The sequence below is a fragment of the Pelodiscus sinensis genome, chromosome 14, assembly GCF_052426305.1.
Source record: "Pelodiscus sinensis isolate ZL-2025 chromosome 14, ASM5242630v1, whole genome shotgun sequence".
Classification (NCBI taxonomy): Eukaryota; Metazoa; Chordata; order Testudines; family Trionychidae; genus Pelodiscus; species Pelodiscus sinensis.
Window position 1 is genome coordinate 15,242,620 of NC_143065.1, and position 26,231 is coordinate 15,268,850.

At 49.5% G+C, this 26,231-nt stretch overlaps 1 protein-coding gene across 1 annotated transcript in view; it reads left to right on the top strand.

Moving 5' to 3' along the window:
* CHRNB4 (cholinergic receptor nicotinic beta 4 subunit) overlaps nt 1-26,231 on the top strand; it is a 43,360-nt gene continuing 17,129 nt past the window's right edge. Inside the window, exons 1-2 of the mRNA XM_075897348.2 lie at nt 1-1,638; nt 17,421-17,566. Coding sequence (XP_075753463.1) covers nt 1,584-1,638; nt 17,421-17,566 — 201 coding nt within the window. The 5' untranslated portion in view covers nt 1-1,583. The remainder of the gene's footprint in view (nt 1,639-17,420; nt 17,567-26,231) is intronic.

The following is a 26,231-nucleotide window of genomic DNA, read 5'->3' on the forward strand; positions in this document are numbered from 1 at the left end:
TCTTGCGCAAGAGGCCAGTGTAGACAGGCAACATGAATTTTTTGTGCAAGAAAGCCCGATAGCTAAAATGGCCATCGGAGCTTTCTTGTGCAAGACAGCATCTATACTGGCACGGATGCTTTTGCGCAAAAGCACATCTCTTGTGCAAAAGCACATGCCAGTGTAGACACTTTCTTGCACAAATACTTTAACGCAAAAACTCTTGTGTTAAAAAGTATTTGCGCAAAATCTTGCCAATGTAGATGTAGTCATATATTAAGAGACACAACAATTGGGTAATACTTTTGGCCTTCTAGACAATAATTAGAGAACAATAATCTATTATTCATTTTCTCTGTCCTTAAAGCTGTCCTTCCCCCACTTCCGATTCATGACCCTTCACTGCATCTCCCACAATACATAACATTTTCTATCCTTCATATACTGTGACCAGATCCGAACGCTCGAAACAGTAAGAATGCCAGGCAACGAGTTCTTATGACTTCCCTTGCTACTACTTCTCAAGAGTATCTTTATTCTTGATACTACAGATTGGACCTCCCTGATCTGGCATTCTTGAGACCTGAATGAGGGGTTTTTCCCAAACCAGGAGAGGTCATTTCAGACCCTCCCACTTGTCTCCCTCTCCCCCTCCCCCCCAGCCAAGCTGAACCATGCGTCAGCTTCTGGTGCCTTCCCTCCTCCCACAGACCAGTTTAGCCACATGCCATCTCCCGCAACCCAGCTAAGTTGCTCACTGGCTCCCTGCCCACCTCACAGCTCAGATGATCTGTGTGCTGGCTCCCTATCTCACAGCTTAGCTGAGCCACGTTCCAGCTCCTGGTGCCCCACCCCTCTGCAGCATGGGGATTCTCTGATCCTGGAACATCCATGGTCATGCCGGACCAAATAATCCTGGATTTTAGATGTGCAACCTGTATCTCTCACTGGGCTGATTTAACTTCCCTTTTAAAATTCCTATCAGTGTTCATCACAATTAATTCACCATGCTACCATTGCAGTTTCCTTGAGATTTCAGAGATCTAGCTGAATGAAACTATACACAGTTTGGGTTTTGGAGAAGAAATAGGTTGGTGGGGGAAGACCATCTTTTTCATTCATGCAAAAAGTGACTCGAATGAATGATAGCACAAATATTAGAGAGTTTATTAACTGGGCCTTCTTGAACACAGTTATCTCTAGCTCTTTCCCAGATAGCTATCCACTGCCACCTCCAATGCATCCACCAATGAGAAATCTGTTTAAATGTTAGACAAATGTATAATTTTTGCTATTACATATTACAGACCTTGTTTATGTATAGGTCATTGTACTCCCCTCTTGCTTATTTCATATTAGCACATTGTTTCTTCTTCTCCTCACATGCTTTTGCTCTGGTTCTTTAAACAGCTACAAAGGGGGAGGTAGCCTAATACTCATGAAAGCTTCATTTTGCAGATCAGATCTGCTGGGTCCTACTGTGTCTCTCTTTTCAGAGAGTTAATATCTATAAGGCTCAGATTTGCCTTTGGAACCCTGGCAGCTGCGCCTATCCCCAGCAGTCTTCATTGAAGACCAGTAATTCACATCTTCTTGTGATTACCATGAGGAATACACACAGGTTCTTTCTCTTTGTAGTGATTTCTTTTGCTTTTAATGGTGAGTAGTGTTTTTGGATCGAGTTTGTAGAACAATGGTATTATTTAGGGAGAAGAAGGGAGCAATGGGGTTATTGATTTCAAAATGTCTCTATCTTCCAGAGGCATGGCTTGCAGTTTTTTAAAAAGATGAACAATATGTTATTTTAGTGAGGTTTTTATCTTGTGCAGTATTAATGAAAATGACCCTGTAGTAATGAACCTGGATTTAATATAACTCAGTAAAAGACTAAGTTAGTGGGAAACTCTGATGACAGAAGAATATTCCTATAGATGCTGTCTGATTCTTATGTAATAGCAATTGGGATGCATTTAGACTGACTGAATACTAAGAGATGCATGGCTTCAAATAATGCATGACAAAAATCCCACCCCCTGATTCTACCATTAAATGCAAATGCTGCCTTATGTTTTCTGATTTAATTTCCCAAAGTTCTTGCTACTTAAGTACTTAAATTAAACTATTTAAAAATTATTAAGAATGTAACTATAAGTTAAAGAATTTGATCATATATAAAGAACACTTACTGTAGCCTACCAACGCACAAACATACATAAAAATTAGGCAAGAGTATTACCAAAGTGGAGGGTGGTAGATATGAAAAGTCTGCTTCCCAAATCACTAATCTTCCTCATTATTTCTTCACCCAGCATTTTTTAGTTTATTCATTAAATGTATTTTTAAAAAACTGTTTTGTAACATAATATTTGAAGAGTGAGGTCTAGTTTAGATTTAACAAAAAATAAAATGAAGACAAACATTGATCCTTTTAAATACTTGCTATTGCTTTACGTTAAAGTTTGTTTTAATTTCCAATAAAATATTAAAATGTGGCTCCATTAGATGCAATTTGTATTGGAACAACCAGCATTAATACTACACTATAGTACAGCATATTTCTAAACATGACTCAACATTTGCTAAAATGTCTTACAAGCCAGGCAAACAAAGGAAAGCGGGGTAGTGTAGACATACCCTATGATTTATATTTAGTTTGGAAGGTATTTACAGGGCACTCAACTGTAGCTGCCAACTTTACTCCTTACTTCATTCTGTGGAAATTGAGTCAATCTGTTTGTTGTCATGTTTTCAGAATGACCAGCTGTTGAAGGTAGTGAGTGCCCATTTCAATCTCATTTTACATTATTAATTAGAAGACTATATACAAGAGAAACTTTGCACTGATGCTTTAATAAAACATACAATTGTGTTTCTTTTAGTATAAAATGCAAAATATTGCAGAAGGAAATTGTGGGGGAAAAATGCAATTGGAAAGGTATATTGTAAGTCACAAATACTGTGGGTTTTCTTTGTACAACATATCCACTGCTGTTATGACAGTCTGCATTACCCAAGGATCTGGCCCTAGCTATTTCTCTCTATTTCTCTTTTCAGTGTGTGGGAAAAAATATGTCCCCCTCTTAGAGCTATTTAATAATTCTTGTTACAGCCATAAGTCCAAAATTATTGGTCTGCTCAAATGAAATATTTGTGTTGGTTATTGCCATTTGGGAAACATTTTGTAAAGGGAAAAAAGCACTATAAAAAGGTTAGAAATACATTACTACTGACTTTGTGAAATATATAGGACTTTGCCCACTTGGCTACTTTGTTTTTGTTAGGTGCTATCCAATTAATATGTAATTTGGCATACAGAAAGTAGATTATAAATGTGGCTTGTATACAAAAATAATTTAGACACTACTTGCAGACATAATTAATGCACTTGGTGACATCTAGTGGCATTCTATCTGTTCATCTGACTGATGAATTGTCATTTAAAGCGAAATGACAGTGAGAATCATTTATTCAAAACATTCTTTCTTGTTACTTTGATGGGATTTGCCCAGGAGCAGATGTTAGTTTCTTAAAAATGTACTCATTATTTGAAAATATTTACACAAGAATTTCTCAAAGTAAACTTAGCCTGTGTAGCCAGATCCTGAACCCTCTATTCCGGCCATCGGGCACTTTTAGATTCCCCCAAGGTGGGCAAAAGGTGCTGGTATCACCGCCATCTTGTATCCTGGGATGTGGTGTGTCGTATCAGGGGGTGGAATGTAGCCAGACAGGAACCTCCCTGTAACATCCATTTTTGCTTGCCTGGAGCATAAAGGGCACCCAGAGCAGTAAGCCTTGAACAGAAGGCCTGGGTATGCAGGCTGCTGTGACCCTGAATGGCTGTAAACAGAGATATGCCAATTACTGACCAAGAGGCTGCCGAGGAGTGCCCTTGACTGAAACCCATATTGATACGAACACACAGCTGTCCACGGGGGAGGAATCTCTCGCCCAGTAAAAAAAAGTCCAGTACTTACAATTTAGTTATCTCTCTTACAAGTGTAAATTAAGTTGAAACTTGCTTGTAAGAACTGGCATCACAAAGACAGACCAGTACAATTTGGCATCTTCGATAAGAAAGAGGATATGGGCCCCTATGGGTCCAGCAGCACATTTACTTTGAGTGTCAATCTACCATCTATCTGCTGGTTGGGTTAGGTGATTGGCCTCCTGAGGTTCGATGGGGACTCCCACCTCGTATTCGTCTTTCCTAGGAATTGAGGGACCGGCCCTGGCTTGACCCGCTGGAGTCGAGAGGCACAGAAGGGGGTAAAAATTGTACCTGGATGTGGTCCTTTGTCTTAAGTGTACACATAGACTTAGAGCTCTTCAAAGATTAAGCTGTCACTTGGTACCATTACTTCTATTTTCTATCTTTATTTTCTTTGTAACCATTTTTAAGATCTATATTTGCTTGCAGTTAAGAAATAGAGCAATAGCCATTGTAACCATATGATTTATAAGTTTCTTTAATAAACCTGTAAACTGAGTTTTAACCTGACTCATTCAGTTGCTGTAACAGAACCAAGCACAATTTAAAAGAACTTCAGGTATACAGGGACAGGTATAGGAAGAGCTTGGGCGTTTTGAATTGTGTCCCTCCCAGGGGACAGATCCATTGGGGCATCTCTCAGTCTTCCCTAGACTGCCCGCTGCGCAGGGATCCTGTATCCTAGCAGTTGAAATCTGAGATGTAATAAGCTCTCCCTATAAACTCTGGGGCGTCTGTCAGCCTGTTGGCTGCCCTTGGCGACGGGACCCCGGTCCTAGTGGAAAAGACACGGACATTAAACTCGGGGCGTCTGTCAGCCTGTTGGCTGCCCTCCGCAACGGAACCCCGGTCCTAGTGGTAAAGACACAAACGTTAAACCTTTTCTCGGTAACACACACACACATACACACTGCCCATTCTTGCAGATGTTTGATATTTCAAATATTAGCCCAATCAGAACAGCTTAAGTCCCATTAGATGTTTTGGTTTCCTAAATGGATGCAGATAAGGTTTGGAAACAGATTGCTACTGGAGAATATAAATGATCACAAATTCAGAATTCACCTTCTGTAAATATTCTGCAGGATTCATTTACCATTTGCAATTTGAGCACATACTGCAGGAAGTAAACTCATTTGTTAGAATAATTTCAGACCGGGGAGAGGAGGTTAACACTAATATAATGAATTAACAAGGATATATGCACTAAAATTTGTTAGCAGGAGTCATTTAGCTCCATTTAACATGTACCAAACTACAGTCTATTTCTATCTGGCTTTCTTATGCAAAGAAACTAAAGCACTCGGTCTATTGTTACGGCTATTTACACATCAGACTTACCTTTTATAAAATTATGGCCTGGTCTCCACTACAGTGGAAGGTTGAATTTAAGATTCACATACGTAATTAAAGTAGCTAGAGTCAATGTATCTTAAATTGTGTTTCTGTGCCATCCACACAGTGGGAACCAACAGGAGCAAATGCTTCCATTGTCTTCCCTCAGGGTATGTCTACACTAGCCCCCTAGTTCGATCTACGGAGGCTAATGAGGGCAACTGAAATTGCAAATGAAGCACGGGATTTAAATATCCCACTCTTCATTAGCATGTTCCCGGCCGGTCGCCATTTTAGAAATTGACTAGCCCGAAGTAACTGCCCGCATCTACACGCGGCAGTGAAACGGGAATCCGAATTAAAGCCCTAAATTGAATTAGCTGTTATTCCTCCTGCAATGAGGTTTACCAGCGAATTCGATTTAGGGCTTTAATTCGGAATCCTGTTTCATTGCTGTGTGTAGACACAGGCAGTTACTTTGGGCTAGTCAATTTCTAAAATGGCGACCGGACGGGAACATGCTAATGAAGCGCGGGATATTTAAATCCTGCACTTCATTTGCAATTTCAATCATCCTCATTAGCCTTCCTAGATTGAACTAGGGGACTAGTGTAGACATACCCCTACTTCCTGCAGAAAGAGGAGTACTGCTGGAGCTGCTCTCAGCATTCAATTTATGGGTCTATATTACACTCGCTAAGTGGAACCCCAGAAGATCAAGTTCTGGAGCATTGATATTCCACATCGTCTGTGGCCTATCTTTGTGTTTAACAGAGATTCTCTTTCCAAACACCTCAAGACACCACCTCTAATAAACAATTAAAATTAAATCTCTTTTAAATTAAATTTCTCACTTTCTTTGTTATATAGATATTTTTACTCTAGCTAAAATAGAAAGCAAGCCCAGAGTTCAACATGGATCCGTGCAATTCTGTCTTGATAGGCCTTTGATGAGACAGTCTGGATTTAGAGATGCCATAGCTAGTGTGAATATAATATTAAGATCTCTTATAGTACTGTCATTTTTAACTGAAAACACAAACCAAGAACAGCCACTCAGAAGCAGTGATCTAAAAAACTTTTCAAATGGTTTGGAACATTTTTGTGGACTCCGATCTGATGTGCAGAGCTACAGTTATTTTATTTTTTCTAGTGGTTTAATCACATAACTATTATTAAGTAAATCCCCCACATGGGAGAGAGAATATCTTGAAACCTGTTTTCTAACTGAAGATTTTCTAAAATCATTGCTCACAGAAAGGTTTGTGAGAAGGGTGTAATCGGGGGTGTTCTCTGAATACCAATTTCAAATGTGGACATTATTCTTTTTCTGGGGCATATGAGGAAATAACACACAAGCAACATGAAACGTTCACTTTGTACAACACTGTTACAAACAGGCACCATTGAAGTCAATGGGAGGAAGTCATCTGATACAAAGAGAGAGCCTCTACTGTAACGTATTAGAATTGCTTAAATCCATAGGAAATAAAACAGCCTAATTTATTAATTTATTTTAATCTATTAATGCTGCCCTTCTGTTTCTGATGGATCAAAAAGCCACAGTCCTCATGGCTGATGCCTATATACACTGAGCACTGGTAAGTTGGTGTATTTCAGAAATAGAACCCTGGGTTCAAGCTAAGACGGTTGAAAATAAATGTGGCAGTCTTCACTTATGTATCCACCATCCAGTTGACAGCCTTTACTCAAAAGAGGCATTGGACAGAGACAACAGCTCAGGAACAAGATGCTGATTCAGCAAAGGATTCAAAATGCATGTTTAATTTAAATAGGTGCCTAAATCCCACTGATATATTTAAATTTCATATAAGAACATAAGCACTGCCATACTGGGTCAGGCCAACGGTTCATCCAGCCCAGTATCCTGTCTGCCAACAGTGGCTAATACCACATGCCTCAGAGGGAGAGAACACACCGGAATCCTGACGTGATCCATCCCCTGTCAACCACCCACCTCCAGAGAAACAGAGGCTAAGAACACCATTCCTACCTCTTGTAGCTAATAGCCATTGATAGACCTAACCTCCATGAATCTATCTAGCTCTTTTTTGAACCCTGTTAAAGTCATAACCTTTACCACATCCTCTGGCAAGGAGTTCCACAGGTTGACTGTGTGCTGAGTGAAGAAAAACTTCCTTTTGTTTGTTTTAAATCTGCTATCTACTAATTTCATTTGGTGACCCCTGATTCTTATATTATAGGAACAAGTAAATAACTTTTCCTTATTCACTTTTTCCATACCAGTCATGATTTTATAGACCTTTATCATATCCCCCCTTAGTCTCCTCTTTTCTAAACTGAGCAGTCCAAGCCTTTGTAATCTCTCTTCATATGGGACCCGTTCCAAACCCCTAATCATTTTTGTTGCCCTTTTCAGAACCTTTTCTAATGCCAATATATCTTTTTTGAGATGAGGCGAGCACATCTGAACATAGTATTCAAGATGTGGGTGTACTATGGTTTTATATAGAGGCAATAAGATATTTTCTGTTTTATTCTCTATCCCTTTAATGATTCCTAACATTCTATTTGGTTTTTTTTTATTGCCGCTGCACACTGAGTGGATGTTTTCAGAGAATTATCCACAATGACTCCAAGCTCTCTCTCAAGTAGTTTTAGTTAAATTAGTCCCCATCATATTGTATGTACAGTTGGGATTATGTTTTCCAATGTGCATTACTTTACATTTATCAACATTAAATTTCATTTACCATTTTGTTGCCCAGTCACTTAGTTTGGTGACATATTTTTGAAGCTCTTCAGTCTGCTTTTGTCTTAACTATCTTGAGTTTAGTATAATCTGCAAATTTTGTCACCTCACTGTTTACTGCTTTCTCCAGATCATTTATAAATACATTGAATAGGATTGGTCCCAGGACAGACCCTTGGGGGACCCCACTAGTTACCTCTCTCCACTCAGAAACTTACCATTTATTCCAGTCTTTTAACCAGTTATCAATCCATGAGGAGTAACAGTTAATTCAAACTAAGGACTTAGTTCGAATTACTGTTTCACTGCCGCGTGTAGCGGTTACTTTGGGCTAGTGTAATTTCAAAATGGCGACTGGACGGAAACATGCAAATAAAGCCTGGGCTACTTAAATCCTGGGCTTCACTTGCAATTTTGAATGCCTACATTAGCCTCCCTAGTTTGAACCCTTAGCTCCTCCATTTCAGCCACCCTGGCCTCCAAAGCCCTTACATGGTCTCTGAGGGCCAGAAGCTCCTTGCACGGAATGCACACACACACCACCCGCCCACAGTGCAGGTAACCACACATGCTACACTGAGTGCAATAAACAGGATAGCCCCCACTCTGCTGCTGGGCTTCTGCCTGCATTCTCTCCTACAGCTACCTAGGTTATTGATAGGGTTTTTATTTAGATCAGGACATTTTGATTATAGTTTAGTTTAAAAGTTTAAGTTTTAAAGAATGGCAAGTGTACCTCACTCCCTCACCCCCTTCCCACTCTCCTTCCAAACTCCCTCTTAAAACTCCTTGTTAGCTGCTCCTGTTCGCGAAGCTCCCTGGTCACTGTCTCTCTGCTTTATAAAGCCCTGGCCTTCCTGACAGCCCTGACTAAGGCTCAACTACAGGCTTCTAGTTTTGAAACCTTGTTTAGAAGCTCACAGCTTCTGACTGCCGTCCTCAGCACACGGTCCTTCAAACAAACAAACAGACAGACAGACAAACATAAGTTCAGCACACAGCAAGTAACCCTATGGTGACCATACGTCCCTTTTTTTCTGGGACAGTCCCAGATTTAAGGGTTGTATCCCGGTGTCCCGATAAAGGCAGCAAATGTCCTGGAAAACCTGTTGGGATCCAGCTACAAACAGCATCACCATTTCTCCCCTCCCCCCCACTCCAGGACACCTTTGCAGACACCCAGCACTAGCACAGCACAGCAGCAACACCCTGCCTCCACCCAGCACGTAAGCAGCTCCCTTAGTGCTTTATGCGGGCACCCAGGGCCGCTGCCGATGGCTCGCAGTGTCTAGAGCACCACGCTCCTCTGCACCACTGTCCGGCACACACTCTCCCACACCCTGTGGCCCTTCCTTTCTGCTGTGGGACTGCCTCCGCTGTGCACAGCCTCCAGCCCAGCCTCCTCCATCCACAGGCGGCAGCCGGTGCTGTTGGAGCAGGAGTGCTGGTTGGAGCTGACAAGCTGCTCCTGGGAGCTGCTGCCAGAGTCCCGGCAGAGACGACTCAGAGCCCGGCTGGAGCGCTGCAGAGCAGGGTATGTTCAGGCTCTGGCGGTGTGCTCTTTGCACGGCCTTTTCTCCTCTCACCCCTTCTCACCCCACTGGGTCTGAGGGGGTGGGGACTTCCCCCACCCCCGTGCTCCTGCTGTGTGAGCCAAAGCTGGTGCAGGGACTGCAGTAAAATTAGCACCACGGGTGGCCCAGCTCCAGGCCCAGCAAGTGGTCCTGCCCCAGAAGCAGCTGGGGCCGGGACTGCGGGGACTTCTGGGGCCTGACTACAGACTCCAGTCCCACAAATTGGAAGGCAGAAGGTGGAGGAGGGGCAGAGGGAAAACTAGGGGAGAAGGAGGTGGGAAAGGAAGGGGCTTGTGCTGAGGGGAGGGGAGCAGGGCAGGAGAAGAAAGGGGAAGGCACCAAGGGATACAGTGGAGAAGAGACAATTGCCAGGGGGCCAAGTTGGAGACAATGAGGAAAAGGGCAAGAGGAGGGAGGGGAGGTGTCAGTGGGGGTGGGAGAGTGGAGGGGACAAGGTGATGCTGGGAGAGGAGAGGGCAAGGGCACTGGGGGCAAGAGGAGGGAAGGGGAGTTGCTGGGAGAAGGGTTGAAAGGAGGGGTGGGCATAAGAAAGGTGGGGATGGAGCAAGGCATGTGTGAGGGCACAGAAGAGCATGAGGAGAACTGGGGCAGAAGGTGGTGAAGAGATGGACATCAGGGAAAAAAGAGAGCAAGGGGAGCAGGGGCAGTGAGGAAAGGGGGAGGCACCAAAAGGGTGCAGGGGTAAGAGAAGGGGCAGGTACCAGGGGACTTGGGGGGTGGAGCAGAAGGGCAGACACAGAGGAGAGGGATCAGAAACAGGCAGGGCAGGTGTGGAGAGGGAGGTTGTAGAGGAAAGTGTTAGGTGAGGGGATGAGGAGGGGTAGCTCATGATCAGAGTGGGGCTACTGGAGGAGTGGGCACAGGGGGGAGAGAAGGGCTGGTGGAGGGGGGCAGGTCCTTCGAGGGCTGAGGGCAGTGAGAAGGGCAGGAGTCAGGACAGCAGAGGAGGGTGAGGGGTTGGGGGGAAGCAGGCACCAGGGGAGCTGATGGAGCAAGGGGAGGAGACAGGGCAGCAGAAGGGAAAAATCGAGGGTTATAAGATAGTTATTAATAACTCAGGGTATGTCTACACTACCCCGCTAGTTCGAACTAGGAGGGTAATGTAGGCATACCGCACTTGCAAATGAAGCCCGGGATTTGAATTTCCCGGGCTTCATTTGCATAAGCGGGGAGCCGCCATTTTTAAAACCCCGCTGGTTCAAACCCTGTGCCGCGCGGCTACACGGGGCACGAACTAGATAGTTCGAACTAGGCTTCCTAGTTCGAACTAGGAAGCCTAGTTCGAACTATCTAGTTCGTGCCCCGTGTAGCCGCGCGGCACAGGGTTCGAACCAGCGGGGTTTTAAAAATGGCGGCTCCCCGCTTATGCAAATGAAGCCCGGGAAATTCAAATCCCGGGCTTCATTTGCAAGTGCGGTATACCTACATTACCCTCCTAGTTCGAACTAGCGGGGTAGTGTAGACATACCCTTAGGTGCCACAGTGGCATATCCAAACAAGCCATATGAACTCGGTACTCGGTACACAACACAAAATTCATTCCGGTCATGGGAGGAAACTCATAGAGGGAACACTTCCCCCAGCCTTCTCCCCCACCCCTCAAGCTAATGTGACACAAATTGGGTTAATGCAATTGCAGGATAGTTGCATGAGGGGGGTTCGGTGGGGGCCAAACGCATCCCTATTGGTAGGAGGATGATGGGAAAAGTTCTTTGGGGGGCAGGTCACATGACATCTTTTATTTCTGGTCATGTGTCCATCTTGAGCCCAAAAGTCTTACCTCCAGGTACATGGCTAACCGGGGGTCAGGGGCGTGGTTAACAGAGGTCAGGGGGTGTGGCTAATGTGTCCCTAATTTTGGTTCAGAAAATATGGTCACCATAAGTAACCCCCAAACAAACACACACTACAGACAGCCACTTACCTCAAGGGCCGCATATTTGCTCCTCCTTCACCTGGATAACTCCCTCTCAAAACTCCCTGTTAGCTGCTTCTGTTAGCAAAACTTCAGCAAAACAGTGTAGAATCTGCAATATATATTGCTCTTTAATCATTTGAAAACAATTAAACAGTTTAGGTGTGTCTACACTGGGCCACTTATTCCGGAAAATCAGCCGCTTTTCCGGAATAAGCTGCGAGCTGTCTACACTGGTCGCTTGAATTTCCGGAAAAGCATCGACGCTGTACTGTACAAAATCAGCCGCTATTCCGGAAACCGTACGCTGCTCCTGCTTGGGCATAAGTCCTTTTTCCGGAAAAGCTTTTCCGGAAAAGGGCCAGTGTACACAGCTTTTCCGGAAAAGCAGAAGAAACGGAAAAAAGCGGTTTGGACGGTGGGAGACCCCGTAGAAGCCGTGGACTTCCGCGTTACCCGAGGGCTTAAAGAGCCTGCACGCTACTGGCCGCACGTGGCAGGAGCCCCCCGGAGACCACCCTTCCCAGCTCTGCCACGTGGCAACTGTGCTGCCCAGCCACCTCAGTGCAGGCATGGCAGCTGCAGGTGGTCGTCAGCCACCGTCACCCGGGGCAGGGGAGGAAGCCCCCAGGGGCCGGAAACATAGGGCCCCATCCTGGACCCCCAGGGAGCTGGAGACCCTCCTGGACTTGTGGGAGGAGGAGGAGGGTCTCCATGACCTGCAGTCCCGCCGCCGGAACGCCGACTTGTACACCCGTCTGGCACGGAACCTGGCCCAGCAAGGCCACCCTAGCCGCAACTGCGAGCAGGTGCGCTCCAAGGTGAAGGAGCTGCGGCTGGGGTACGTGCGGGCCACGGAGGGGAGCAGGACCCGATGCCTGCCCCTATTTTGAGAGGATGCACTCTTTTCTGGGCGAGCCAGCCCCGCAAGCCCCAGCTGTCCCTGTGGACACCTGCCAGCACCCCCCATCAACCGTCCCACCGAGCCGGAGGAGGGAGACGACAGTGGCGGCGCGTCGGGAGAGGAGGCGCGTTGCCACCCAGCAGGCCCCCTCCAGCAGCTCCTCTGTGGCCGGGGAGGAACCCACTGGTGAGTCTTTGCAGGTTACACTCCCAAAGGGTGGGGGGAGGACGGGGGGGAGGGAGAGCCAGGTGCCCAGCGGGGGATGGGGAGAGCATGTCACTCAGGCCACGTGAGCTGCACGCTGCGTAGCATGAGGCAGTTAGCAGTACGTGCAACCACGTGCAGCCTGGTGACCGAGTGGCAGGTAGCTGTGGCAGGCAGCTGTAGGGCACGCATGGGACCGTGCTCCTCGCACACGTTCGGCGGGACCAGGGGGAAGGGTAGATGCCGGCTGGAACTGGCCAGGGCCCCAGGGACTCAGCCCAGAGCCCGCAGCTCCACCAAGGGGTGCAGCCCAGGGAACAGCACACTGTCCCATGCCTGGTTGTGAGGCACAGCCAGCTGCTCCTGGGATAAGTGCAGCATCACAGTCCTGTGACCGTGGACCCCCACCGAGCCCCTCACCTGCTCCCAGTGCCTTGGCAGGTTCCCCGAGGGAAGTCCCCACTGTGGCCACACCTGTCCCTGGGCTACCAGGCTTGCGGGAGGGATAGTGGGAGGGAGAAGGGCCCCTGAGTTTTGCTGCAAGGATGGGACATCCCCCCACCCAGTCACCCTTCTGGTTCTGTCCAGGAGATAACCCACGCGAGGGGATCTGAGAGCCCAGACCGCCACTGACAGGTGTGCTCCCAGGCACTGCCGTGGGGATGCATCTCGCTCCCTGTCAAACACCACTGATTAGCCCTAAGCTTTTCACAGTGTCCACCGGCAGGGAGTTCCACAGGTGAACGCAGCACAAGCACCCTCCCGCCCTGCACGGGGCCAGAATACAATACTGGAGGGAGGACCCTACTCCCAGGGGCGGTCCTTCTTTGCCAACATACAACACGGGAGCAGGAGGGGAACCGAGTGGGCCCAAGCCACAACTGTGCGGTCACCTGGGCTCCGGGGTGGAGGGCATGGAGGTGTGGGGACAGTGGACGGCCTGCCTGACTGACCCGTCCTTTCTTCTCTTCCCTGCAGCGGGACCCAGCACCAGACCCGCGACTCCAGCAGCAGCGACACCCCCAGCTGCCCAAGCCCAGACGCCCAGGCTCCGACACCGGGACCAGCTGCTTCGGCGTCATGTCACCGCGGTGGAGGGGATCCAGACCTCCATTGCGGAGCGTGTGCAGGGGGACCAGGAGTGGCGGCAGGAGGGATGGGCTGCGTTCCTGGAGGAATGCGGCGAGATGCACGCCACAATGGGCACCCTGACGGCACATTTAATACATGCCATCCACTACGGCATGGCCGGACTGCATGCCCCCGCCATCCCTCCCGGAGCACAGCCCATGCCCCCTCCTATCCCTGCTCCTCTCCCTGCTCCTGCTCCTCTCCCTGCTCCTGCTCCTGCCCCTGCTCCTGCCCCTGCCCCTGCTCCTGCTCCTGACCCTGACCCTGACCCTGACCGTGCTCCTGCTCCTGCTCCTGACCCTGACCCTGACCCTGACCCTGACCCTGACCCTGACCGTGCTCCTGCTCCTGACCCTGACCCTGACCCTGACCGTGCTCCTGCTCGTGCTCCTTCTCGTGCCCCTACTCGTGGGCACCTCAGCGTGCAGGCTGCCCCGACGCGGTCTGCCCAGCGTGGGCAGGTCTGCCCCAGAGGGGCGCTCGCAGGGGCCACCCGTCCCAGTAACTGCCTCCCCTCCTTCTCCCAGTTAAAGGTCCCCCCCCCCCTTTGTAAATAAAAAGTTCTGTTTTCATTTGAATCTTGTGTGGTTATTGTGTTCCTCTAGTAACTGTACAGAAATTATGTGAGATGCCAATTAGCCACTTCAATTTAACAGGGTTACAAACTGTGGATAACAAATTCATGACTCTATCACCGGGGGGGGGAACGACCCTTTTTCAGTGGTCATTGGTTTGCAGCGCATAAAGAAATACTGAGACTTTTCAGTAAAGATGTAAACCACAAACTATATTTACATAGCAACAAACAAGCAGAAATGGTTAAAAGATGCAGTACAGTACAGATTCTAAAACATAGTCTAGGCACAGGGAGGACGATTGTGGTGTTGCTGGCCACCTCAATCCTTTGGTCCTTCCGGGCCTCAGGAGAGGAAGAGCCAGGAGATCCCTCGATGGACGATGACAGCGAAGCTGGCCACGTCAATCCTTTGGGCCTTCTGGGCCTCAGGAGAGGAAGAGCCAGGAGATCCATCGAAGATGGCACTGATGTGAGCCTTCCGCACAAGTCCCAAATCCTGTTGGCTGTTCTTCAGGACGGCGATGGTGGCCTAAACCCTAGCCTAACTTAAAAGAAAAACCCTAACTACGCCCGACGCACCCGACGAACAGACTCGATGACGGCCAATGTGCTGTGACCCGACGCTTTACTATACTATGGGGGGGGGGGTGAGGTAAGGGGAGGAGGTGGGGAAGGGTAGGAGCTGGGATGGAGTACTCTGGGGTGACCCAAGCGACCCTGCTACGGGGCTTGGGCAAACATGTCCACCAGGACCTCTCTAATGCGCACCGCCTCCTGGCGTGCCTGGCGGATGGCAGCTGTGGCGGGCTGGTCCAAGGTCTGTGCCTCAGCTGCCACCCATGCAGGGAGGAAGGCCTCCCCACTGCACTCCACAATATTGTGGAGCACGCAGCACGCGGCCAGCACCTCCGTTGCATTCTGCTCACCCATGTCGAGACGGGTGAGCAAACAACGGAAGCGGGATTTTAAGCGTCCAAACGCCAGCTCCACTGGGTTTCGGGCCCAGTTGAGGCGGTTGTTGAACCGGGCCCGGTTCTAGTCCGGCTGCCCTGTGTAGGGCCGCATGAGCCAGGGCATCAGGGTGTAGGCCGCGTCCCCGACGATGCAGATGGGCATTGGCACATCCCCAACAGTCAAGTCCCGCCGGGGGAAGTAGGTGCCCGCCTCCAACCTCTGAAACAGTCCTGAGTTCCGGAGGATGCGGGCATCGTGTGCCCGGCCGGACCAGCCGCCGTAGATGTCCAGGAAGTGGCCCCGGTGATCCACGAGGGCCTGCAGGACGATGGAGCAGTACCCCTTTCTGTTCATAAAGTGGGCTGCTCGATGCTCCGGGGCCCGGATGGCGATGTGGGTGGCGTCCAGGGCTCCCCCGCAGTTGGGGAACCTGAGGGCAGCGAAGCCGGCCGTGGTCTCATCGACGTCGCGCAGGCGGATGATTCTCGGGAGCAGGATGTCATTGATGGCGTGGACAACCTGCAGAAGGGTGCAGAGAAACACAAGGGAACACATTACATACAGACAGGGGTGAGTGTGCGCTCCCTTGGGTCCACCCCCTTGATTCCCTCTGTCCTCACACACACACACACACACACACACACCACGGCCCCCCTCGCCCCACGCCCCCCCCACCAGCGGGCCTGTGCAAGGGAGGGACGGCCGAAACCCCTGGGTGACCCAGCCTGGAGTCTTGGTGTCCCTGGGCCTGGAGTGGAGCACCCTCCCCCCATCCCACTCCCCCTGGGACTTACCTGGATGACGATCACTCCAACGGTGGATCTTCCCACCCCGAACTGGTGTGCCACCGAGCGGTAGCTGTCCGGTGTGGCCAGCTTCCACAGCACGATGGCAACCCTCTTGTTGACGGGGATGGGTGCCCGCAGCCGGGTGGCGGTTCTCTGCAGCGCGAGGGTGAGCCAGGTGCACAGCGTCAAGAAGGTCCGCTTTCTCATCCGAAAATTCCAGATCCACTGGTGGTCGTCCCATTGTCCGAGGACCACACGGTCCCACCAGTCAGTGCTCGTCTCCAAAGTCCAGATGGGCCGGTCTATGGTAGGGTGCTGATGCCACGCGATTGCCAGGACCTCCCTGGTGAGGGAGTCCAAGGCGATCTCTGCCTCCTGGTATATGAACGCCAGGGCACCAGCCTGCAGCATGAGCTCCAGGCACCTGTACAGGTCCAACAGGGGCCCGAGGAGGTACATGGCCACCCACGGCTCCATGGCAGACAGAGCAGGGCAGAAAAAAGAAGACGCTGGGAAAAGCAGTTGGGGGCCAAAGGGTGGTGACCCCAAAACTCACAGGGCAACCACCGACCCTGTGAAGGGTGCCAGTCCCTGGTAGAGGTCACAAGGCACGAGACCAACGGCTGCCCGGCGAGACCCCTTTAACCACGAGTCTGGACGGAGCTCCGGCCCCGCCCCCGGAAAGGTCTGGTGGCCTTTGCCCTTTTCAAAATGGTTCCGGGCTTTTGCTTTTCCGGAAAAGCGCGCCGCCAATGTAGACACGCTTTTCCGGAAAAGCACATCGTTATCACGGAAACTCCGCGGCCAATGTAGACACTCCTTTTCCGGAAAAGCTGAAAACGGAATAGTATTCAGTTTTAAGCATTTCCGGAAATTCATGCCAGTGTAGACGTAGCTTTTATGTGTAGGCTCTTCCCTATACTATCACACTTTTCCTGCCATTAATTTGCCTGATTACACCTTCATTGCTATGACAGTTAAAGGGGAGATTTCCAAGTCTCCCCTTTAACACCTGTCTTTTGTGGCTTCAAAAAATCTTTTCCAAAACACGAAAAGGGGCTTCCACTTTATATTTCACTCCACGCTGTTGAGTGTCTATTACTATGGTGCTGCACTACTGAATAGTTTCCAGTTTGAACTGTAAAAGCAAAGGAGTAAATTCTGCCTTGATATATGTCTTATCCAACAAAGCTGACTTCAGTAGAGCAAAATTTGCCCTAAAGGGTTTTTATGATAAGTTTGGGTCTTTCTTATTTCATTTGCTGTGTTGCTCCTTGCTTCATTACTGGGCCCTGTTTTCCGCTGTTTTACAGGGAGCAATGCAGCAGATGCTGAGGAGAAGCTAATGAACCACCTACTGAGTCCTACCAGATATAATAAGTTAATTCGCCCTGCTGTCAACTCCTCACAGTTGGTATCTATAGAATTGCAGGTTTCCCTGGCACAGCTGATCAGTGTGGTAAGTTTGAATAGGATGTGCCTTTCATTCATTACTATTTGTACAGAACTTTGAAGAGATAAAGCACTCGTTAGGTGATAGACAGCATTGTTAGTTCATGGCTTATACAATCATAATAAAACATATGCATGTGCCCTGCTTACATATCTATTTGTCAAACAGGCATGATTCAGAATGTGTAAGTATAACTTTTATTCAAGTAAAAGGAAATCTGTATATTGCTAAACTATAACATACTGAAAAATACAGAGCCAGATCCTTAGCTAATACAGTCTTGCATAGTTCCATCAACTTCAATAGAGCTACGTTAATTTATATAAGATGAGGATCGTGTCCAAAGTGTGTATAATGATAAATATCTTGCTGTACATAGTGAAAAATAGAGGTGTGATTTGAGCACAGAAGTGAGGAACTTGAACTCTTGTCCAAGATCTCTGAATCTCTGTGAGATCTAGGCCAAATCACTTAAAGCACTTACTTAACAAAACCCTATTTAGGACAGTTGTCAGATATATTCTTAACTTTTTTGTAAGAGCTTCAATAGAGTTCAAGCACATTCTAAAGTTAAATGTATGTATGATAGTCTTCACCAGGGGTTGGTTGGTCAGGTAGTATCATCTAGTGGGTGTTGATATGAGAACTTGGGTCCTTTCACTCCACTAGGCTCCAACCCAAGCCCCTTTGAGGGCTATCAATTACTTGACAACTGAGGCTGCTAAAGGTTATTCTCCCTTTGCCACTTCCCATTTTCTCCCTGCAATTGTCCCAAATCATCATCTGTGTTAAGTCTTCCTATAAGGAATAAAGAGTAAGGTGAAGTGTGGTCTATAAACCCCACCCAACTTGGGAGCAATAGGGTGAATAGTAAGTACATAGATCCCAGCTAGCTCCTCCCCCGCAAGGCCTTCCTTCCTCCTTCCTTCCCTCCCACATGGCAGCAAGAACTTGTTAGGAACACCATTGCCATTTGCTTAACTCCAACCACTTCTTCTGCAGTAAGAGATGTCACCTAAGAGAGTTAATGCTGCTTTTTAGGCACATTATCTCCATTTTAGGAATTTCCTAGAAGAAATCCTCCAGGATCTTTGCCCTTCCATCTTTAGAGGCCCAGCCAAGCTTGAGAGTATTCCACAGGTTCCAACTGAAGGCAGATGTATAAAGCCACTGCTCCCTCCCTGTAATACAAACTGTACCAGATACATGTCCACATTTGCTCACGTGAAGGCAGGAGAGCTCCAGATCCATAAAGCTTATACATAGCGTATTGCTAATTATATAACTCTGAGGGTGTGTCTAAACTACATGGCTCCATCGATGGATCCATGTAGATTAGGCTGATCGGCAGACAGAAATGAAGCCACAATTTAAATAATTGCGGCTTCATTTAAATTTAAATGGCTGCCGCTCTGAGCTGACGAACAGCTGATCAGCTGTTTGTTGGCTCAGCGTGCTAGTCTGGATGCTCCCATGCCGACCTGAAAGCCCTTTATCGACCTCCCCGTTATGCCTCGTAGGATGAGGTTTACTGGGGAGGTCGATAAAGGGCTTTCATGTCGACAAGGGAGCGTCCAGACTACCCCAATCTGCTGACAAACAGCTGATGGGCAGAGTGGGGCAGCCATTTAAATTTAAATCTCAGTTGTCCGAAGAAAGCCTCATCTACCTCATCCACCTGATTCGGTGGCCTGTAGTAGACATCACCCAGAACATCACTTCTGTTTTTTGCACCTCTAAACTTAACCCTTAGACTCTCAACAGGCTTGTCTCCCTCTATATACTGGAGTTCTGAGCAATCATAGTGCTTTCATACATATAGTGCAACTCCTCCTTTTTTCCCCTGCCTGTTCTTCCTGCACAGTTTATACCCTTCCATGACAGTGCTCCAGTCATGTGAGTCATCCCACCAAGTCTCTGTTATCCCAATTAAATCATATTCTTGGACTGGGCCAGGGCCTCCAATTCTTCCTGTTTGTTGCCCAGGCTTCTCGCATTAGTGTACAAACACCTCAGATAACCAGTTGATCGCCCTACCTTCTCCATTTGAATCAGGGGGCCTCCTTTGTTACTCGTTCCTCTGCACTTCTTCCCGGTATCCGACTTTCCCACTCCCCTCAGAGTTTTGGTCACCGTCCCCCAACAAACCTAGTTTAAAAGCCCTCCTCATTACGTTTGCAAGCCTGCCCTGAAGATGCTCCTTCCTCTCTTCATTAGGTGGATCCCATCTCTTCCTAAGAATCCTTGTGCCCTGACAGAGTCCCATGGTCAAAAAAACCAAAGCCCTCTTTCCGATACCACCTGCACAACCACGCATTTACTTCCTCAGTTCGACGATCCCTGCTCAGTCCTTTCCCTTCAACAGGGAGGATGGACGAGAACACCACTTGTGCTCCGAATTCTTTGATCCTTCTTCTCAGTGCCACATAATCTGCAGTAACCTGCTCAAGGTCATTCTTGGCCGTATCGTTAGTTCCCACGTGGAGAAGCAGGAAGGGGTAGTGATCCGAAGGTTTGATCAGTTTGGTAAGCCTCTCTGTCACATCCTGAATTCGAGCTCCCAGTAAGCAGCACACCTCTCGAGATTCCAGGTCTGGACAGCAGATGGATGGCTCAGTCCCTTTTAGGAGGGAGTCCCCGACTACCACTACCCGTTGTCCTATTTTGGGGGTGGTGGTTGTGGAACCTCCATCCCTAGGACTATGCATCCTATGCCTTCCAGTAGATGGTGTTCTCTGATCACTTTCCCCTCTCCCAAGTGCTACAAAATGGATTCCTTGAGGATCCCCTCCATGATTTTTTCCGGGGACTGAGGTAAGGCTGACCGGTCTGTAGTTCCCTAGATTGTCCTTCTCTTTTTAAAAGATGGGCACTACATTTGCCTTTTTCTAATCATCTAGGATCTCTCCTGATCTCCACGAGTTTTCAAAGACAATGGCCAAAGGCTCCGCAATGACATTTTCCAACTCCCTCAGTACCCTCGGATGCATTAAATCAGGGCCCATGGATTTTTATATGTTTAGCTTTTCTAAATAGTTCCTAACTAGTTCTTTCCCCCCTAAGGGCTGTCCACTCCTTCCCATACTGCGTTGCCTAGTGCATTCTTCTGGGAGCTGTCCTTGTCCATGAAGACAGAGGCAAAGGAAGCATTGAGTACTTCAGCTTTTCCCACATCATCTGTCACTAGGTTACCTCCCTCATCCAGTAAGGGCCCCACACCCTCTCTGATCACCCTTTTATTGCTAACATGCCTGTAGAAACCTTTTTTGTTACCTTTCACATCCCTTGCTACCTGCAATTCCAATTGCGCTTTCGCCTTTCTGATAACTCTTTTTCCTCTCTTGTTTTTCTCTCAGCCTTCTTATTGTTTTTCATTGTCCATTTCATTAAGGCTGCTGTTGCTCTTAGCTCAATGGAGAAATTATTTACATTGGTGAACCAACACAATACTTCAATGAGACTAAGCTTTGGTTCTTTTGCTGGGCTCTTTCTCAGTCTGGCAGTAATTCCAAAGCTGATATGGTGTCAAGAATCTCACTTTATAGAGATATCTCTTTATAATTTATTTATTCCCCACTCTTCTAATTTGTATGTCATCTGTAAAATTTATCTGTAATGACTTTAAGTTTTCATCAACAAAAATATTGAATATAGGACCAAGAACAGATCCCCATGAATCCCACTAGAAACATCCCCACAGAACCATAATTCACTGTTTACAGTTAATTATGGCAATCAGTTAACCAGTTTTTGATCTCTTTAATATGGGCCTGTAGTGGGTTACTATTTGAGACCATAGGAGAGGTGGGTGGGTACAGCCCTCCCACTTCTCAAAGGCCCTCCCCCAGCCTCGTGAGAGGGATGACTTGATCCAGGCTCAACTGGTCACGGGGGACAAATAATGACTAAAGGGGCAGGGGGTGCGGGTCACAGGTTCAAAACGAGGGAACCAGACAGAGACACCGAGCAGAGAACCCCGGACAGCGCCCACTGCTCCTCAAAGCTGTCGATGGAGCCAGTGGACACTGCCCAGAGGAACTCTGCCTGGATACATGACGCTAGGCAGGAATGGAAGTAGGCCCCACAGACGCAGAGAACTCCCTTGTCCAGCATCTTCCTCCTGTTGTTATATATAGCAGCTTTTGCTTGGGCCAGGAGGAGGTTGACAAGGAAGTCTCACAACTTTGTGGGGCCACAGATAGGATGTGCATAAATAAAGAGGTATGGGGAGAAGTGCAGCCAGAACCTCAATAAAAGGTTCTGGAGGAGCCGGAATAGGGGCTGCAACCTGGCACATTCTAGATAGGCGAGCACCAGGTTTTTCCTCATGCCACAAAAGGCAGGCATCCAGGATGGGGGTGAACTACGCCAGGTACACACCCGTGCTCACGGCTCTGTGAAGGAGACACCAACTAATGTCCCCGTTGGGCTGTGGAATTAGGGTGTAATATATGCTGGCCTGTCGGGGTTCCCCACCCTCCTCAGGTCTTAGATAGTCCTGCCACTTGGTATCAGGGCAGGACACAAGGGTGAGGAAGTGAATTGTATGGAGCATGAGCATGTACAGATATTCCCTAGGTGTGGTTCAAAAGCAGACCAGGGTCCAGGGATGGGGAGGCCAGAAGGGCCCATGGAAAAGGGGCCCGATAATAAGGGATGGGGGGTAGGGCATACCCTCTCGCAGGGCTTACCGCAGGAAATCGAGAACGGGCTGCGGCAAAGCTGCCTTCCCCTCTTGGAGTAGGCGCAGAAGGGTTCGGGGGGGTGGAGAGCCCCATGCGCTGAGCGAGCACTCAGGGATTCACCCAGTCCCCCTGTCATAGTCCAGGAGGTCTCCAACCTTGGTGGTTTCTGCCAGGATCAGCCTCCGGCACCGAGGGAGACTCCACCACCTGTACGCACAAGCCTGGATTGTGGACCAGGGTCTCCGTGAGGAGGTCTGCTCCCTCGGTGGCCACAACGGACCTGGTCGCTAAGAACAGCTTCAAGGTCTGGAGGAGTTCCTGGTAGAATACCGGCAGCTGAGAGGTTTCGTGGAAGACTCCTTGGGTGGATAAAAAAGAGCTGCCAGTCATATCAGAGCCCCCAGAGACAGCGGAGGAAGGCATGCACCAAAATGCTCCACGCCGGACTACCTGCACTATAAAGGCAGAAGGCTCGGACCTGACTGTGCACAGATCAGGCCCTGGCCCCCTCCCCTAGGGGAAGAGACAGAACCCATGCAGAGACCCAGTGCAATTCTGGCCAAAAGAACTCCAGGGCTGTCCTCTGGAGCCTGGCCAGGACCTCTGGAGCATGGACAGGACCAGCTGATTCAGCACCGGCACCCTCCCCCAAAGGGAAAGACACTGGAGCAGTCCTGTCCATCTCTGCAGCTGCTCATCTCCGGTGGGGAGGGATGCGTGGTAGGTAGAAAAACGTCCAGACAGAGCAGCGGACCTGATGACCTGAAGTACAGGTGGTAAGGAACCTGCCTGCCACCCATCCCTGACCACCAGGCCAGAGCTCTTGACCCAGTTGACCCGGGTGGAAGAGGCTGCTGAGTAGACAGCTTGGCAGGCCTCCACCCACGCCAGGTCACCTAGATCCTGGACCACAAGGAGCACATCATCGGTGTACACCAACAGAACCAGCCGCAGCTCCGGCTCTCGGAGCACCAACCTCATCAACCTCCAGTGGAGGAGACAGAGGAAGGGCTCGATCGCCAGAATGTACAGCTGGCCCAACAGTGGACACCCTTGATGTACCCCCCACCTGAAGCTGACCAGCTCGGTCAGGGTCCAGTTGAGCCTGACCAAACACTCGGCGAGGGCGTACAGCACCTGGAAAAGACCCACAAAATGGGGCCCAAAGTCAAACGCCTGCAGAGTGCCCAGGCGATATCTGTGGTCCACCTTGTTGAACGCCCCCTCCTGGTTGAGGGACAGGAGGGTGAACGACAGACCGTCGCTGCACCCAAGATCCAAGAGATCCCGGACCAAGTACAGATTATCTAAGATGCCTATGGCCTGGTACCTTTGCTATGACCTTATAATCCGTGCTGAGGAGCAAGACAGGATGCTAGTTCTGAAGATCACAGAGGTCCCCCCTGAGTGACAGAAGGAGGACCCCATTCTCCAAGGACTCGGCCCAGACAGTGACGAGGTCTGGGCGGAGGACGTCCCAGAACATGCGGTAGTACTCCATGGTCAGCCTGTCCATGCCTAGGGTTTTATTGGTGGGCATGAGATGGAGGGCTTCCGAGAACCTGGCCAGAGTGAGAGAACAAACTGGCGTAGAAGGCCCTGGCCCTTCCATGCATCTACTCCAGATCCGTGAGGGGGTGCCATCCTCTGCCAAAAGGCAAGTGACGTGCTTTTTAGCCCCCCTCTTTTTCTCCAGGGTGTAGAAGAAGCAGGAGCCGAAATCCATCTCCTGAAGGAGACGGCTGCAGGATTGAACAAAGGCATCCCGGGCCCAGCAGTCCTCGAGGGCCCAGAGTTCCTCCCACTTCTCCTGGTACACCTCATGGAGGAGCAGATTCTCGGGGTCAGATACCAGGCGCCTCTCAAGTTTCAAGACCTCCTGTTCCAACCACTCTATCACCACATCCCTCTGCCGGCTGGCGCCCTGGGAGTAGTCATGGCAGAAAAGCCGGGCATGCACCTTCCCTATGTCCCACCATCGCCGCGCTGAGGGAAAGGTGGGTCGCTGCCCCCACCAGGTCAACCACAACTCCCGGAAGTATGCCATGAAGCCCACATCCTCCGGCAGGCTATTATTGAAGTGCCAATAGGCCGGCCCCAGCCTCTCCTGACTAAGGTAGGCTCTCAGGGTATGTCTACACTACAATGTTAGTTCGAACTAACGGACGTTAGTTCGAACTAACATTCATAGCCGCTACACTAGCGCTCCGCTAGTTCGAATTTGAATCGAACTAGCGGAGCGCTTAGTTCGAACTAGGAAAACCTCATTTTACGAGGATTAAGCCTAGTTCGAACTTACTAGTTCGAATTAAGGGGTGTGCAGCCCCTTAATTCGAATTAGTGGGAGGCTAGCCCTCCCCAGATTTCCCTGGTGGCCACTCTGGCCAACACCAGGGAAACTCTATGCCCCCCTCCCGGCCCCGGACCCCTTAAAGGGGCACGGGCTGGCTACGGTGCCCGTGCCAGGTGCAAGCCTGCCAGCACCCAGCCAGCAGACCCTGCACCTGGCACGGCACAGAGCCACCCACCCGATGTGCCCCAGCCCTCCCCCTCTTCCTGGGACCAGGCTGGCGGCTCCCGGGAGCTTGCCCTGGACCGCAAGAGGCGGGCACCTTCCTGGGCTAGTGCAGACATCGTGGACCTCATCCACGATCTCCGCACTAGGCACAGGAAAGTGGCTGTCTAGGGCAGGAGAGCTGCCAGCCTGGCCACCCAGGAGCAGGTGTGCATGAAAATCAAGGGGGTCCACTGAGACCCCCGACCCTGAGCCCTGAGCTTACAATGACCGTACTGGGTCAGACCAAAGGTCCATTTAGCCCAGTAGCCTGTCTGCCGACAGCGGCCAACCCTAGGGACCCTGGAGGGGATAGACCAAAGACAGTGACCAAGCCATTTGTCTCGTGCCATCCCTCTCCAGCCTTCCACAAACTTTGGGCAGGGACACCACTCCTACCCCCTGGCTAAGACTACTCCATGGACCCAACCTCCATGACTTGATCTCACTTCCCTTTAAACTCTGTTCTAGTTGTAGCCTTCACAGCCTCCTGCAGCAAGGAGTTCCACAGGTTAACTATTTGCTTTGGGAAGAAGAACAACTTTCTCTTACTAGTTTCAAGCCTGCTACCCATTCCTTTCCTTTGGTGTCCTCTAGTCCTTCTTTATGGGAACTCAGGAAGAACTTTTCTGAATGCACCCTCTCCACCCAACCCCTGCTTTTAGAGACCTCTATCCTGTCCCCCCTCCGTCTCCTCTTTTCTAAGCTGAGAAGTCCCAGTCTCTGTAGCCTCTCTTCATCTGGGACCTGTTCCCAACCCCTGATCATGTTAGTTGCCCTCCCCTCTCCCAGCCTTTCTCTTCCCCTCTCCCACCTCCTTTTCCCAGTCTCCCCCAGTTTTGTTCAATAAAGACAGAGTCAATGTTGGAAGAAACGTTATCTTTATTTTGTACATCAATAAGAAGGGGGGCTAGGGAAGGGTAAGTGGAAGGAGGTGAGGGAGGAATGGGGTACGAGCCCCCGATGGGGAGGACTGGGCTGGCTCTGCGGGCTTCTGGGGGTGGAAGCTCTCCTGCAGCCCCCCGATTGCCCCCTCTCCCCAGATGGCAGCCTGCGGCAAGTGCAGCCGGGCTGATGGCCGAGTGCTGTGATGTGCCCAGTGTGGGCACTCCAAGCCAGGACTGCTTTACAAGCAGGGCACCCCTTAGAACTGTCTGTCCGGGGTGGGGGTCGGGTCCCTTTAAGCGCAGCCCTCGGCTAGCCTGAGACAGCATCTCCACGCTCTAAGTCCTCCTCTGATGCCCTGCCGGCACTGCTTCCGGCCATCCTTAAGCCCTGTTCAGGGTCCACTCAATGTGAACTTGCTAGTTCGAATTAGCAAAACGCTAATTCGAACTAGTTTTTAGTTCTAGACGCGTTAGTTCGAATTAGCTTAGTTCGAATTAACTAATTCGAACTAAGTTAGTTCGAATTAGCGCTGTAGTGTAGACGT